We start from the raw sequence: 17213 nt of genomic DNA on the forward strand, positions 1-17213 counted from the left end.
CGCCTGTACCTGGTGAGAATCCTGGATCCGCCACTGAAACGATATGGCATCGGCCTTCCGATGAACGCCCAATAGTACAACAAATACAGATAATAAGGTTGGAGTGTATATAACGATTAGACACACGCACGCGCACACACGCACGCACACATACACACGCACACACGTACTCACGCAAGCGTGCACGCATGCACGCACACACACACACACACACACACACACACACTCACACACCACACATACACACACACACGTACCCACGCACGCACGCACGCACACACACACACACGTACTCGCGCACGCACACAAGTATACATTTATTCAAATTTCATGTTATTAAGTGTCTGAGGTTCGCAGACCTTCTCGGAATTTGAGTTGCATGGCTACACATGACGTCTGTTACTTCTCGAACGTTTTACAAGTGGAATGAAGCACGCTTGGCGTATTTCAACTTTGCTGAAAGCTTGTGTTTAATTGAAGTGTCGTTTTGTAGCAAATTTGTCGTACGACAAACTAAAACCGTTAACGGGTGTGATATAGCGAGCTAATTTAACTATTTTCGCAAGGTGACTACCCTGATGCAACTACTGCCTCTTGCATAATTATAAATCCACTCCACGTAATGTACATTTCATCGTGTTTTTGACAGCATTGTCAGTCTATAAGAAGCTTCTAGGTTATATTTTCATCATAAAATTATTTGCTGTTTATCTGAGTCTAAATTCAAACCACTTCGCACCTTGAATACAAAATGTAAATGTCCAAAGTTGAGGAAAAACATGACGATCTTTCTAAGTCCTGTCCGCGCATGTGCTGTAACGTGAATATTTTATCACATCAAAAAAATTTGTGGCGTTTAGTGTAATCGGGTTATAAGCAAGAAATCGTTAATATTTAAACGCTACCATCTAGTATTTCGTCCAACCGCCGTTAGGTCTGCGTATCGCTTCTACGCGGCGCGGAAGACTGTCAACTAGAGTCTGTACAAGATCAACAGGAATTGACGCTCACGCTGTCTGCACTGCCGCCCAGAGATCGGCTGCTGTTCGAGGGTGCAGACGATTTACCCTCACTTTCATGCCGTGGCCGAGAGGGGTCATGCCGTGTGCAGTGCGCACCCGTGCCCTGTGCAGTGCAGCCCGATGTAGAGTTACGTAGTGTAATCATTGATTTTGATGCTTCTAGTCGTTTTCCCCGTAAGATAGAACGGCTTGCTGTCTCTTTGAAATACACCATTCGTGTTAGCTATGGCGCATGCGCAAATCAAATATACTCGGTTCAGGCTACAACGTACTGCCAAATGGACGCTGCTCAGCTGGATGGCATCTACTCATTAGTTTCTAGCTTGCAGTTTGACTGACACGATTTTGGTTTGGTTTAGAGAGAATTAGAATTTACTATCAAGAGGGAAAACCTTTGAAGGTGATTCTAGCGTATTTGGCTGCGAATCACGTTGTTCAGAGGTGACTAGGAACGCTTACTTATTTACTTGCAAACCTCTATTTGTGATACTGTGAATTGCATTGTAGCATGAGCTGGCTGAAGAGAAAGACTATAGCTCTTGGTCTTCGAAGAAGAAACGGTAGCTGGGATCTGATAGTACTGCCTGACATCTTGCAAGCAATGCAGGTACTGTATCTTGCGTACGTGTTTACAGCTACAAATGCTACTCTAGTGTACTTAAAGTACTAACAAATTTACGAACAGCAACAAAGCAGTCACGTGATTTCCTATTTTTTAGTAGCAGGAAAGAAATATTTCTACAGTACTGTACCACACTCATGGGTTGCTATTTTTCAAAGTAATCCGATATACGAGTTACTATTTAAGCAGGGTTGGGGTAAGTAACCGAGCACTGCTACTATTTTCAATGTAATCATGATTCAACAGTGGCGTAGCCACTTACATTTTTGCGGGTTTAAATTGTATTAATACCATTAATTATAATTTGGTGCTTATATTTAAGCTATGTTTATGTTTAAGAAAGTTAATTATATTCATTTAGTTAATTAGGGGGCAAAAGTGGCAAATCTTTTTCAACATTACAAATGGCTACAGAACTTTCTTCAACAATTTCAGAAGTTGAGGATACTGAGGAAGCTTGTTTTGATGTTGGAACAGCAATATCCATGCATTCATACTTATAGACATTTTAGTGTTTTATTTTATGCATATATACAGTACATGTGTGTGTGTGTGTGTGTGTGTGTGTGTGTGTGTGTGTGTGTGTGTGTGTGTGTGTGTGTGTGTGTGACGCCACTCAGGGATTAGTATAAATAGTGTTTGTGTGCTTGTGTCTTATATAGATAGAAATTGAGCGGTGTGGGAGAGGTGCTGGTTATCGGTCTCTCTGGAAGAGATTAAAGGATCGTCATGGGCTAGCAGTACGACGGTTGGTAAACTTATTAGTTGTATGATTAGTTACACTAAAGTTTGCATTTGTATCTCATTGAGCTGAATAAATTGCACCTCGACATTTCAGTCATTGAATATTAGGTTAGTCAACGTGTTTAGTTGTAGACATACATAGAAACAGGAAAATTTAGAAACTTGTATTTGCCTTTGGAACAGGAATAAGCGGGGATGTAGGAATACAATTGTTGATTGCAGATTGTGTAAACAGGGATACGGTAATGACATTACTATCAATTATGGATCCGGAAGGAGCAAAATCTAGGAAAGGTCGACGACTGAAGCCCAGAGTTTATGTAAACAAGGTACTATATTTGAGAATATGACACATGATATATCAGTAATTGAATTTTCTGTGCATGTTAGGGTCCAAATTATGTTTGGCATACAGATGGCTATGACAAGTTTAGTTCTTTTGGGATATACATACATGGTTGTATTGATGGGTATGCTGTCTTAATTTTGTTTTGCTGTGTCGTCAATTAGGTCACATACTGACTTTGGACTGACATTAATTTTATGTGTGCTTATTTTGTTCTGTACAAATCCTGTTGAATATAATGTAGGTATTCCAGAAAGATCTTGCGGATGAAGATTTCCCCCACAAACAAGGATCCAAGTGTTGTTGCTAAATATTTAATGTATAATATCTTGATGTTGTTAGAGATATTGGAGGTATGTCACTTACATTTTTATTGTGTGAATACTTTCTTACTGGAACGTTTCTGTAGCACAACACTGTTACTAGTATTTCTTATGCTTAATAAATTTATTAACATAGTAGCATTGTTTTGTATTTGGTTACTTACATCTGTTTATTTTCTTTGAACATGTTTGAGGTGTTTTATATATACTAATATTTTATGATTTGCATAGGAATAATGCAAACTAGTTGTTGCAATGTTTCATTTTTCTGGATAGGATGCCCTAGAGTGCTTAGATCTGATCATGGCACTAAGAATTGTCATCTAGCTACTGCACAAATTACTTTTTGCTTCTATGGTACTGATGCTTTACCTGCTGACAGAAGCTTTCCTTATGGAAATCTACTACAAACACAGTATTTGGAGCAAGTGTTTAGAATAACTGCTGATGTTTCTGTTTGATACCTGTGTATGAAGAGAATAGAAGGATTATGGTCCCAGCTGCGAACGCAAATGACTGACAAGTGGATACTATTGTTTCAGCAACTGTCGGAAGAAGGTTGGATATACTCAAATGTTAACACAAAAATGTAAGTGGTGTAAGTGGTCTGTGTGTAGGCAAGTAATTGCTAAAGACATTCTTTTCGTGTGGTGTATGTAGGACATGTTTTTGGTTTGTGTTCACTCAAGCTATGGAGGCAGAGTTAGACTATTTTACTCATTGGTGGAATACGCATCACATGCGAAAACACACACAGCTAGCTGTCCTGGTGGAGTACCAGAAGATATTTTTGCTCTTCCTCAGCTTACAGGCATGTTTGTTATATTATGCCTTCGTGTTGATTTGTCACTATTCACATTGTTTATGTATTTAGGATCTGAGGATTACTTGTGTGCTGTTGATCCTCAACTGTATGATGAAACATATGAACTACTCGCATCTATTCAACTTTCATTTTACTGCCGGGAATTTGCGGAAGCTGCACAGTCATTGCTGAACATGCTTGACATAGATATCAATGTTATTGATGTCAATCTAAGCGATTGTATTAAAGCATACAGTGCCTTGTAGCTGCTATGGAGTTCTGAGGTAACTGACACAGGTATAGATAATAGTGTTTATATCTAATATATATGTATGAATTATATCTGTGAATTTACAATTCTAATTGAGCAATGCTGCATCTTGGGAATTCCAGGGTGTTCTGTATGTAATTTAGAGGTGACATCACATGGGCAGCAACATACAATCTGTTTGTCAACAAGAAATGTCACAAGACAAAGTGCATTTTTAATTGTACCTCCAGCACACAATGAAAAGATGTTTTACCAAGTGGCAAAAGATTAAGTTTAGCTTACTCAATGGCAATTCGAAAAACTAATTACTTCTCAGACGAAAACTCAACTCAACTCAACAAAGAACAAACAGTTTCTGACTGAAAGTACATTATTCTGGAAGGTTAATTTCTGTGAGCTTAGAGACTACAGAGTCTGCAGAAGGTCGCTTTTCAGGACTGATCTGCAAGCAACTTGCAACAACATCTTTAGCAACTGATGGCATAACTCTAGAAATATCTGGTCCTCTGGCATAAAAGAAATGCCGTTGAATGGCCATTGGCTTTCTGTTGATTTCATTCCAAATGAAACATCCTGTTAGGAGTTCATACAGCACACACCCTAACTCCCATATGTCCGTTTGTGTGGAATAGACGCAATCAAAGACTTCTGGAGCAGAGTAAGCTGCTGTTCCCATCACTGCTGCTGTGTCCATGCTTGTTATTTCTCTGGTACAATCCAGCCCATAGTCTGCTAAGTAGGGATGATAAGTATGGGCATCTATCTGTAACACATGTTGCAAGTAATATCCCACTATTTGATTATTTCACATCACTCTTACTAAAATGTTGTCTGTCTTCAAATCTCTATGGAGCACCTTAGGTTTTGCATTATGCATGTATCCTAGAGCCGATGTCACTTGGGCAGCAATTTGCATTCTGTTTGTCAAGGAGTACTGTAAAGGACAAAGAAGGGCATTCCTCCAGTGCTCAATGAATATAGTACAGTGGCGACGGAACTGGGGGGGCCGTGGGGGCACGTGCCCCCACAAAATGCTCTCCGTTATCTTAGGGTTAGGGTAACCCTAACCCTAACCCTAACCCTAAGGCATAGAGTTAGCAGTGTTCTTGGATTTCTATGGCCTGACAAACCGTTGTGCCCCCCCACTCAGCAGAGGCTTCCTTCGCCTATGTAGTACATGTTACTATTTAATAATTCATTAACAATATCACCTGCAAGTTTAAAGTCTGTGCAAACAGAGCTCGAAAGAGACTTGGTCTGTTAACTAAGTTCGTGACAATATACAATGTTGATGGCACTTCTTTCGCCCATGCGAGGATCATGATAATGTGCGGGTGCCGAAGATGTCTAGACGACATAAACATCCATTCAATATTGTTGACAGGCATGTTTGCAATGTATATGGTCACTAACAATAAAACTGAAATTTCTCTCTCAGGTGTAATGGGAGAATTTTTACTTGCTCAAATTGAATTATTTTAACGGCAACTCTGGACCCACTCCACTTTGCTTCATACAGTGCCAAAATTTCCTTTACCCAGCTGCTTTCCAATCTGAATGGTACTTGGCTGCACTTCTAGCTTGTCACACAAACTATCTGTACAAAACGATAAAGTTAACAACACGATGTACCAAACATGTACAAGTAATCAATGGTCAATATGCTAGTTACCTAAAGGTGATTCTGTCTTCCTGTCATCATCAGACGTGGCATTCACTTGCTGCTCATTAGTCTGAACTCCTAAAGACTTGTATGACAAATGAATTGATGTTTGTACTGCTACAGATGTGGTCGCATTATAATTGTGGACATTTCGTTCTCCGCTACAGAAAGGGACTGGGTCTGAGTAACAGCTGGAATAGATACCTGCATGGTTGCCTCACAAGCTGGTATTTTGGGCTGCAATCAAAACCATGTTCTGTTGTGTAACACCATGAATCACTTGCGCAACTGTTAGCACCTACAAGGTTCCTCCCATCACGTTTACAATTTCGAGGTATACGAATTGATCTTTTGTTGGATCATGAAAATGCCCTGACTTTAGTTATTAATTAAGCAATTATCGAGTACATTGGTAGAGATTGAGCCTATAGTAGTTACGTTGACTCTAACGTGCTAACGAATCGCATTATGCGCATGGAGCGAACGTGTAATTCCAGTCCAGTACACACCTCAATATCTTCACTCATACTAGATATAGACATCAGTATTCCACTGACAATCTAGCTATTTTTACTGCCACTAGTACGTGGGCCAAGCCTGAAAAGACGCATAGCTAACAGTTTCGCTCCGAACCTCGGCTAACCTTTATTTCTCACTTTCATTAGAATTTTTGCGTTTTAGAGACGATTTCAACTTGTTGGCAGTTTGACAAAAGGTCCAAAAGTGGCGTAATCGTGTCATTTATTTATTGACTTATCTCGCGCGTACAATAGACTGAACGTCGAGGCTGGTTGATATTTCTCGTTGTGTCGCAACCTCTCAAGATTGGAAATAGAAGAAATAGTTATGCATAGTTCCCAACAAACCTTCCCAAAACTCTTGTTTTTGGGAAACTCTTCAAAAAATCGCTAATTAAATACTCATTTAATGGTGTAGTCACGTGATAGCCTCGCCAACCAAAATTACTTGGCTGACTTCAACGCGCATGCGTAACATTGTCCGGGCTACTAGGCTGGTTTCTCAGGATGTCCGACAACGACTTGGAACTCTCCGACAACGACTCGGGACCCCCTGACAACGACTTGAGACTCTGCGGGCATTTGATCAGGATGCTGCTTTATCTCTTTAGCCTGACTTTTTGGGTGCGTTCGTTAACTGTTCACTAGGCATGTGTGCTAAACTTGTTGATCACGTGACTTTCATATGTTGAATGTTGAGTGATTGTAGCTGCCTCTTCAGGTACTAAATTGCTAAACGCCAGTTCTTTCCACTCGTCGTTTTGCTAACGTACGTAGTAAAAGTAATAAGTTTGAGTTATAATTGTTATTGATATTAATTTTTACTAAACGTTCAACTATAATTATTGAAGTTATTGAAAGGATAATACATTGTTGGATGAGTTGTTTTACCGTTTATCTGTTTCTCTGTCGGCCTGGCTGCCTGTCTGTCTGTCTGTCTGTCGATTTTGTGTCTTGGTTTGTCTGTTTGTTTGTCTGCCTGCCTGCTTGTGGGTCTGTCTGTCTGTCCATGTGTCTAGCTGTCTGTCTGTCTGTCTGTCTGTCTGTCTGTCTGTCTGTCTGTCAATCACATATATTCGAACTTTTATCTATGACTGTCTGTCTTTTTGTCTGTCTGTCTGTCTGTCTGCCTGTCTGTCTGTCTGCCTGTCTGTTTGTCTGTCTATCTGTCTGTCTGTCTGTTTGTTTGTTTGTCGGTCTGTCTGTCTGTTTCTCTGTGTTTCTGTCTGCCTGCCTGTTAGTTCGTCTGTCTATTTATTGGTTGTCTAATTATTTGCCTGTCTTTCTGTGGGCATGTTTCGGTTGTTCAATTGTTTTGCTGCTGGTTTGTCTGTTTGTTGATCTGTCATTCTTTCCCGGTGGTATGCTCTCTACCTGTTTTTGTCTCCAAGTGAAGCCACAATTTAATTTTTATTTGATTTAGGCTATTGGAATTTCGATAACATGGATTGGTGCCAAAATTTACGTGAGATACGTCACATTAACAGACAGGCACCAGTGTAAAACATTTTGTGTCTAACTTGTAGATGCAATATGGAGCAATTGTAAAGTTGGATATTGACAACAAATACGGATGGTCAATAGCGATGCCAGCATTAATCATTGCAGTCGGCGGCATTGTTTTCGTTGTGCCTTTCTTTGCCTGTTGTGGAGCAATTCGGAAGAACCGTTCTCTTCTCTATACAGTTATGCGCATAACGTTTTCACTTACCATGTTATCTTCTTGGATTGCTATGTATACTAATGCACTATTAATTAAACATGTGGGTGTGGCACACATTTTTGTAGTATGACACAGAAATATGTACTTTGGTTTGTTGTAAGTATACAATATGCACATGTGTGTTAAGGTTGAATTTTGTGGAATTTCTATATTGAAAATGATGCAGCTGTGAGCTGCTAAAGAACTAATACAACTTTATTTATATTTTTATAACTTTTTCATTTTTATAATTTTTCCATTTTTGATTTAAATGTTTTTATTACTATAGTCTAAAAATACCGGTTTTTTCTATTTTTATGTATTTTTATATGTATTTATTTTAATTTTTTACAACTCAATAATTTATTCTATATATTTTTAAATTTTTTATCGGTTTTTTATTTTTTTATTATTATTTCTATTTTTCATTTCAATGTTTTCATTAGTGTAAGTCCCAGAAAGACCAGTTTTTGTATTTTTATGTATTTTTATATATTTACATCCTTTAATTTTTATCTTTTATTCAAGTGTTTCTGTTATTTACAATACTAATTATATGTATATATATATATTTATATATCTATTTATTTTACTTAAATGTTTTTATAATTTAAATTCCTAATTATATATATGTATATATTTCTATATATTTTATGTATTTTATATATTTTTGTAGTTTTTATTATAGAAAATACAACTTTTGGATATATATTTTGTATATTTTATATAGTTTTAACTTTTCTAAAATTATAATAAATTACGTAATCTTACAATTACATATTTTACTCTAAAGACCTTTGAATGTTATATATATATATTCCATTAATTTGCAAAAAACTTAGTTGTCTATAGTGTTTGATCTTTGCTTATTTCATTGCAACATGAGCTGTCTATTGTACTGATCACAGTGATTTGCTTCTTAACATGATGTTTTTTGACAGTTTGCTGTTATATTGAGTTTTCTATTTCTTGTAAATCTGGCTGCTGTCATTCTGGCTTTTGTGTACAAGGAAGAGGTTGCGGATATTGAAGAGATTTTATGTGTTTTGTGTTTGTTAATGGTATTGTGGTATTGGTAACTGCAGATCAAAGACGATCTTGGTACTTTGATGAATAGTACACTCAGTGAGTATGAGAGCAATGAAGTGATTAAAAGTGGTTGGAACAGTCTGCAAGCTGATTGGGTGAGGACAGCTTGGTGTGTGTGTGTGTGTGTGTGTGTGTGTGTGTGTGTGTGTGTGTGTGTGTGTGTGTGTGTTGCATTGTTCTTTCGTGTTTTTGGTTTGTTTGACAGCTTTATTGTATTTCTTTATGTAGCCAAAATGCTGTGGGATCAACGAGCCACAGGATTGGATAAGAGTGATTGACAAGATTCCTGAGAGCTGCTGTATTGATACGTCTCTTAACTGTACAAATCCTGACTCTGCGGATGTTCGGCAAAACGTTAGTAGATTGAAGATGTAGATGATTTCTAATAGGCACAGTACATAGACAGATTCTTGTAGAAATGCAGGTACACAGACAGACAGACAGACAGACAGACAGACAGACAGACAGACATAAAGACAATTTATTGTTATACAGATTCTAAGTGTACATATGCTAGGATTTTTTAAATACAAATCAGTCCTTACAGACAAAAATTCATTAACTAATGGACTTGACCTTGACAGAGAGATAGACAGACAGAAGATATCACTTCATGGATGATGTACAGGCCCGTCAGATTGGCGGTTTGAACACCTTAAAGCCTTGCTTGGGTGTAATATAACTGCAGATTGGTTATTCTTTGTCTGTTCTGCTATTGCTCAAGGTATATTGCCTGAAGCAGCTGCTAAATTGCTGTCTTCCTTCAGGTTGACCCAAAACTAAATGGTGACATACGACATATATAGCAATCGGCGAATGTATTCGTTGCCTCACTACCTGAGCGCTTTGTGTTCAAATGAAAGTTCATTTGCTAACTTCTTTTGTCCTATATCCAGCGTGGAGTCTCTGCAGAGAACGGTTCTGAACTGATTGCTCATCATACTGAACTGGCTTTATAGAGAACAACCCAGAATTGATTGTTTTAAAATCTGATGTGAAGAATGATTTCAACTCAGTCAGCAGACAGCATTTACTTCGAGAGATTAAGCAGTCTTTTCTAAAGCTATGAAACTGCACTTTCCAGATGTATGGAGGATTCAGTTCATTGGTCTACATTGAGGGGGCACACCTGTCTCAATTTCTTCTGAAGAAGCCATCCACCGAGGCGATCCTTTGGGTCCAGCTCTGTTTGCAGCAGCTATTCATAAAACCTGAGGGATCTCCAAATGAAATTCTCAGGAGTTACCATTTTTGTCTACCTGGATGATGTGTTTCTCTTAGGTTCTCCTGACCAAACCATCGACTCGACGAGTATTTCCAAGCTCTGAAGAGGACGTTCTGTTTCATCAAAGTGATTGTTTCTCTTACCAAATGTGAGATGTTCAGTCCTTCGGTTGTCCCTGATGCCTTTGGCATAGATGTACCTGTGAATTGTCAAGGTTCAATGTTCCTTGGGACACCAATCGGTTCTGCCTCCTTTGTTGAATCATTGTACTTAGAAGTCGCTCAGTCTGTTTCTTTGCTATGCGACCAACTCACAAAGTTGGACGAACCCCAGAGTGCAACATTGATCCTTTGACATTGTCATGTCCTAAGGCCTGATCACCTGGCTTGAACAGTACGTCCCTGCATCTTGGCTCAAGCTGCTTCCTTTCACGACTCTTTGACACGGAAAAATTTCTCTGTTATTCTTGGACATGGCATTGCCGACCTACCTTAGGAACAAGTATCTTTACCAGTACGCCGTGGGGGCTTTGGCATGCTGTCTCTCTCCACTACATCACGTCCTGCTTTTGAGCTTCTACTTCGTTTTCCAGCGCTGATTTTCATTGTCGACAACCTTCTGGCTTGATTGGCGAGTCTCTTGTGAAGCCCTTGCCTCTGACAAGGTCCTATATGACTACCTATAAGGCCCAAGAAACTTCAGCATAGGCTATCACATGAATTGTACGCCTTCCAGTCAGGTGAGTTGATTGAATGTTCACCCACTACTAGAGATACCTCGAGGTTTCTTTGCCTTTAAAGGAAAAGATCCAGTGCTTGGCTAAATGCATCTCCAACATCACAAGGTTTCGCATTCTAATCCTGCAATTTTTGCTTGGCTTCCCTTGTGAGGCTTGGCCTTCCTAAGACTGGTTAGAAGCCTGCAACTGTGGTGCAGTGTTAGATGAAAGTGTATACCATCTCCTCACCTGCAAGACAGGAGGAGGGCCTGTCTTGTCACATGAGTGTATTGCAGGTGTTTGGTCTGATTGCCTAAGGAGCCTTAGCATTCACTACCACCGCGGACTTTGGAACAGATATGTTGATTCCGAATACAAGCCGGACATTATGTTTGATGTCAACCTAAGATCTAAGATTGAACTTGAAATCTCTTTGTCGCACCCATGGAGCTCAGAAATTTATATTCTAGCTCCGCTGAAAGGATTGGAGCTGCTCCATCCCTAAGGAAAGCCAGAAAGAAAGCTAAACATGACTCAAGCTGCCTAGAGGCTCATCCAACGTCATCTCATTAGTTATCGAGCACTTCGATATATGAGGAGAGGAAGAAAGTATGTTCTTGAAAAAGCTGTCCAACCAATCATCAGACAAACCGGAAGACCGAATCCTTCAGAGTTTTTTTGACTATTGTAGAACACGCTTTCCATCCAGCTGCAAAGGTGCAATTGCGCTATTGATCTTACTGTCCGCACTGTGGTGAACCTGAGAAGCCCATGACATTTAACACTCAAGTCTTTCCACATTAGCTTTCGTGCACTAGTGATTTATAGACATTTTAATTTCGTTGTAGCCTTATAATTTTATTGCAGAAGTTTGAATTAGTTTGATCTAAGAAGTAATGTTTTTATGACAGACAGACAAACAGACAGACAAACAGACTGTGTGGACCACGATTCGATGATGTCAGTATGGTCTGAGTGCCTGAGTTTAGTTCATCTGCCCCACAAGTGTGAGCCTAGGGACCGCTACACACATTCGAACAATCGGCCTGACATCCTAGTTTATGACTCGGAGACAGGATCTAACGCTGAATTAGACGTGGCACTAGCTTACCCATGGGCATCAGACATCTTACCTCGTGCAGCTACAACTGGGGAAGCGCGGCAATGAGAAGGGAGCAAATCAAGGAAAACAAGTGCGCCCAGGGACGACTACCGGGTGGATACTCGCCAACTGTCGTGCCTCTTGCATTTGAACATTTTGGCCGTTGAGGGGGGGGAGAGAAAGCGTTTGAGTACTTGATGGTCCTCTCTGCTTTGTGGAGGGATGACAATGGACGATCTAACATTGCTGAGTTTAAGACACACTGGAGACGACGATTTTCGATCAAGCTGCAGCAATGCAATGCAAATGTGATCTCTAGGAAGATGGCAGTAATTTCAGCTGGACAAAAATCTTGCAGTGTCCCTGACGAATATCAATTTGTTTTAAACTAAGTTGTTAAATGAATTCTGACCCCCTATCGGGTCATCTGTTGTAGCCTTAAGTGTTTGTTGTTGATTTAGAGGAACTGTACTTAGAGACTAGCGTTTAAGCTCTTGATGGAAATTTCTTTGGATTTGAAAACTATATGTATTTGGCAGACTGACGGACAAAGACAGACAGACAGACAGACAGACAGACAGGCAAAGACAGACTGACAGACAGACAATCAGACAGGCAGACAGACAGACAGACAGACAGACAGCCAGAGAATTGCAAAGCTTGTTGTGTTATACTGTCAATCAGTATTTTTAGGGATGTCTAGGTGATATCCACGATACTATCGACAATCTCTGGACATATGGAGGAGGAGTAGCAGGTGCACTGTTGTTTTTTGAGGTAACCCAATGAACCAACAATACATTTAGACAGTGCAATACGTAAACCAGAGGTGAGGGGGGGAATCTTTATAATTACGTACATATATGAGTAAAAAATTAGTCAATAATCTTTATTTTAAAATATATTATTATACTCTCTTGATTATTACCCCAAGGCTCAAGTTAGCCACAGTCTTGACTTAGGCCAATGCTTTAAGATTTGCACGTTTTAGTTCTTTAATTAAAGCTAAGTGGCGCTTTCCACTGTAGCTGTTTGATATGCATTTATCTGGCGAATGGTGTGATGTACTGAAAGATGCACCTTTTCAATACAGTAGTTCTACATACTGCTGGATGCATTTCTCTAATGCGATAGTCTAAGGTATTCAGTGGCGTACTCAGGCTTTATTTCAAAGTTAATATTAACAAAAATTAATATCAATATTAATGTTAATAACACAAGGCAGCTTGTTTTTCACTTACGTCTAAATCCTGTTTGCGACTGTTGCACGGCATCAATTTATGGATTTAACAAATATCTTCTTAATTAAGATAATCTACAGTGTACCGTTTCCTAAAGAGTTTATAAAGAAAACAGTAAGGGTGACATTCACCTCTTGATGGATTAACCTGGAAACATGTATGGGTACGTACGCCCTGGTATTCTAAGGTATTGAGGGATGCATCTTTCTACTGCAGTAAACTTATGTAAGAAAGATGCTTAAGCTTTCTGATATTATACAGTTTGGTACATTGATTGATAATATGATAGTGCATGAAAAGTCTCAGTGGATTTATGTGGTCGATATCTCCTCATGCATAAAAAACAAATTTTTAGTTTTCATCAATTGTGATTTTTTACATGCCATACTTTTAGATGCCCATTGTATAGACTTTGTTGTGTTTTTGCAGATATTGGGTGTTCTGATGGCTTGCAAATTGGCCAAAGACTTCATGTCTGCATACCAAAGTTTGGATAAGAAAGTGAATTGTCTGCCTTGAGATTATAAATTTGGTTTTTGATTAAAGTTGTGTTTTTACTGTTTTCTTAAACTATGTCTGTTATAAATGGTATGCAGTTGCTGTGTGTTAGACATCCCAACTGAGTTCGTGTGTATACTCATTGAATCAATATCATGTGTATTCATGTACTAAGTAACTGTAAAATATTGTGCTAGTGGGGTCACACATTGTGAGGTCTGGAGCCTCGAGGTAGAAGTCATGTGCCGTTGTCAGCTAGGATTCTTCCTCATCATGAGTGAACTACCTAGTAATGATGCCGAGCTGCGCATTCAACTTGCTAAACACGACGTGGACGTCGGACATTCAGTGTATGAAGCGTTCATTCAATTTTCAATTTTGTTTTTGGAAATTGGATTTTAATAAAACGGTCTGCAATAACTGCTAAATCGATTTCTAAATAACAAAAAAGTAAGAATTAAACATTGAATTAACATTGTCAGGAACCATTTTTGTTTGCCATTGAAAATTAATAATTGATTTACACCCGGGACCACGTGAATGGCGTCTTGCTGTAATTGGTAACGCTTTGCTAATTCAGTTTAATTCATTAGGGCGGTTCTGTGGTATTGCTGGAAACACGTAGAGTCTTGTAATTATGGATAAATCTCCAAATGAGGTGTCTCGAAAAGTGTTTGCTAGAATTTGCTTAGGGCCATGCACGTAGGCTGGGGGTGCATTGGGTGCACGTGCACCCTCCCCAGACCCGTTCACGGAAGAAGTCCGGTCTAGAGTAGGCAAAAGGACTTCGAGGGATTTGTTGGAACTTCAAAGTACGTGCCTGGTATTTGGCTATCCTGTCTGCTGCCTAGTAACGTGGAGAAGTGTGTGTTCGTCACAGTGACACTAGATGGGACGGTCTCAGGAAAAGGACAGAAAAAGGAGGCAAGCAGCGGCTACGTGTTAACGGCTGGACGGTTTTCTAGTTCCGAAAAGGGCACGTGATCAACTTGTGACTCCTGATCCAGATTTTACACAGCTGGTTGCAGAAGACAATCAACTAACACCGACTTCCATTGAGTGCTGTGGTAGTAGTGTAGAAAGAGTAGGGTAGTCCTCCACCGCTAAGTATGTCGAGCTTTTGCGCAACACATGCTGTGACGTTCACGGCAACGAGGCTCAGCGTACAGGCGTTGCAGGTGGCAATGAGCAATGCTATTGTGATAATACTTCTGATCAAGATTTAGTGGATGATACTGGCAAATTGTTTTTCAAAGCTAAGTCTCCTGTCGAATTCTGCAAGTCCATGCAGGCTCTGAGTGCTGCGGAGAAGTACAATCTACTGACAAATAACAAAAAGCTTTGTCGACCAAGTTCTTCCTCCGACATGTGTTGGTGGCCGCAACCGAGCTTTTCGTCCTGTTTGGCTATTAGAACACCCATGGATGGTTTACAGCGAGCAAGTGGATGGTATCTTTTGCACTGCTTGTGGAATTTTTGGTGCTAAAGTGTCCAAGGGGAAGTTTGTATGCAAGCCTTTACGTGATTGGAACAAGAAAAGAGAAAAAGCAAAGGAGCACGAGCAGTGCTTATACCATCATCAAGCCATTGAGGAAGCTGATAACTTCCAGTGAACCTTGGAGAATCCAGATATTACCATTACTGCACAGTCGGACACCCGCAGGGCGGCCAATGTTGCGCATAATCGTGCTCTCCTGAAGTCCATTGCTTCTGCTGTGTTGTAATGCGCCAGACAGTGCATTGCTTTACGCGAAGACGCAGAGACTGTGGAATCATGTGGAAATCCAGGTAATTCTCTTTCTTTGCTGAGGCTTCTGGCAGTGCACGATGAAGAGTTAAGAAGGTACCTGGAAATTCTTGCAATGCGATTTTCAACTTATCTTTATCCTCAAACACAAAATGAGCTGATTAAAGTCTTGGGAAAGCACAGTCTCTTACAGGAAATAATAGTTGATTTGACAGCTGCGGCCTTTTACAGCATCCTTGCTGACGAGGTAACTTCGCATAACGTTGAGCATCTTGCCATCTGCCCAGGTTTGTTGACAGAAGTACTAAAGAGGTCAGAGAAGAGTTTTTAACGTTTTTGAAGTTGGACAGAATTACTGGGGAGCGGATTGCAGATGATATCTTTGGCTTTCTGGAAGAGAATAACATTCCACTTGCTACTATGCGTAGTCAGGGCTACGACGGCGCAAGCAACATGTCTTCAGATCGAGTCGGTGTCCAGGCTAGGATTAGACATAAAGCTCCTTTATCCACCTACGTACACTGCAGTGGCCACTGCCTTAACCTTGTGATAAGCAAGTCATGTGCTCTTCCTGAAGTACGTAATGTGATTGATTGCGTTAAAAAATGCAGCCGTTCTTTCTCAACAGTCCAAAGAAAAGTGGTGTTCTAGAGATGATCATCAACCACAATGTGGTCAATGCAAAGAGGAGGAAACCACTGATCGATCTGTGCAAGACGCGATGGACTGGGCGGCATTCGGCTTATTATCACTTCTACCAAGGGTACGTATTTGTGGTTGAAGCTCTAGAGATGAAAGCTTTCCGCTATCACTTGGAGAAATATGGGGCTACGTATGCTGACTGGGACTATGCAGGCCGCAATGAAGCACAGCAGATTCTGGCCAGTGTTACTTCCTTTCAGTTTGTTGTTGTGTTTGTGACGATATATCAGTACTTATCACACCTTTCGGGCATTACGGTAAAGCTGCAGAGCAAAGCTGTTGATATCGTGAAAGTGCATAACATGATATCTGAAATCGTGAGGACCTACAAGAGCGAGCGCGCAAACGCTAAAAGCATCTTTTCTCAAATCTGCAAAGTTGGTTCAGACATGGCAAAAAGGTTGGAAGCACAATTGCACTGCCTTGCATTGCAGCAAGGCAACAAAATCGCAGCAATATTCCAGCTTCTTCTGTTCAAAAGTTTTCTGATAAATGCCGCAATTCCCTTTCTTAATTATATATATATATATATATATCATATTATTATTAGAATCAACCGGCAGTTCTCAAAGTCGGCAGTCACAGCCATTTCCCTACTTGGTCTTGTACCAAGTATCATACGTTCGCAAGATTTCATCCTGGAGGAGGCGCTGATCAAATACAGAGATGATTTGCCATCGTCTGAATTGATGGATGTGGAACTCAGGCGCTGGAAGAACAGGTATATGGCGATGCTCTCTGAGAAGAGACCGTGCTCACCAGCAAAAGCCATCAAAGAAAGTGACGCCACTGACTTCCCAAACATCTCAGTTCTCTTGACCACAGCCTGTACCATACCTGTCACCTCGTGTGAATGTGAGAGTAGCGCCAGTGCT

General features: G+C 40.1%; 2 protein-coding genes and 1 long non-coding RNA gene across 4 annotated transcripts; all 3 read left to right on the top strand.

Annotated features, from left to right (window-relative positions):
- Window positions 1–1289: 1289 nt before the first annotated feature.
- On the top strand, window positions 1290–2708 carry LOC134181630 (uncharacterized). Its single transcript, XR_009970186.1, has 4 exons — window positions 1290–1463; window positions 1530–1629; window positions 2307–2496; window positions 2572–2708. It is a non-coding gene; the product is annotated as an uncharacterized LOC134181630 (long non-coding RNA).
- A 359-nt stretch (window positions 2709–3067) lies between these two features.
- Window positions 3068–4149, top strand: LOC134181541 (uncharacterized). 2 transcript variants are annotated; one of them, XM_062648816.1, is made up of 4 exons: window positions 3068–3472; window positions 3534–3646; window positions 3718–3868; window positions 3932–4149. In XM_062648816.1, the coding sequence occupies exons 2-4, from the start codon at window positions 3570–3572 to the stop codon at window positions 4052–4054; spliced, it is 351 nt and encodes a 116-aa protein (XP_062504800.1). In that variant the 5' UTR covers window positions 3068–3472; window positions 3534–3569; the 3' UTR covers window positions 4055–4149. The 2 variants fall into 2 exon arrangements, with proteins under 2 accessions (XP_062504800.1, XP_062504801.1); XM_062648817.1 differs by having other exon boundaries at window positions 3534–3615; window positions 3747–3868.
- A 2665-nt stretch (window positions 4150–6814) lies between these two features.
- Window positions 6815–13987, top strand: LOC134181648 (CD63 antigen-like). The gene is made up of 8 exons (XM_062648912.1): window positions 6815–6938; window positions 7738–7779; window positions 7841–7999; window positions 8958–9032; window positions 9102–9200; window positions 9334–9459; window positions 12844–12927; window positions 13821–13987. Exons 1-8 carry the CDS (start codon window positions 6822–6824, stop codon window positions 13908–13910), a joined length of 792 nt encoding a protein of 263 aa, XP_062504896.1. The 5' UTR covers window positions 6815–6821; the 3' UTR covers window positions 13911–13987.
- Window positions 13988–17213: the final 3226 nt, after the last annotated feature.

The sequence above is a fragment of the Corticium candelabrum genome, chromosome 6 (assembly GCF_963422355.1).
Source record: "Corticium candelabrum chromosome 6, ooCorCand1.1, whole genome shotgun sequence".
NCBI classification, from domain to species: domain Eukaryota; kingdom Metazoa; phylum Porifera; class Homoscleromorpha; order Homosclerophorida; family Plakinidae; genus Corticium; species Corticium candelabrum.

Coding starts and splice junctions, on each gene's coding strand:
- LOC134181541 (XM_062648816.1), top strand. CDS start 3,570: ATGACTGACAAGTGGATACTATTGTTTCAGCAACTGTCGGAAGAAGGT. Junction 3,647..3,717: donor TCAAATGTTAACACAAAAAT/GTAAGTGGTGTA, acceptor TGGTGTATGTAG/GACATGTTTTTGGTTTGTGT. Junction 3,869..3,931: donor TGCTCTTCCTCAGCTTACAG/GCATGTTTGTTA, acceptor TTATGTATTTAG/GATCTGAGGATTACTTGTGT.
- LOC134181648 (XM_062648912.1), top strand. CDS start 6,822: ATGTCCGACAACGACTTGGAACTCTCCGACAACGACTCGGGACCCCCT. Junction 6,939..7,737: donor TCTTTAGCCTGACTTTTTGG/GTGCGTTCGTTA, acceptor TATTTGATTTAG/GCTATTGGAATTTCGATAAC. Junction 12,928..13,820: donor GTGCACTGTTGTTTTTTGAG/GTAACCCAATGA, acceptor GTGTTTTTGCAG/ATATTGGGTGTTCTGATGGC.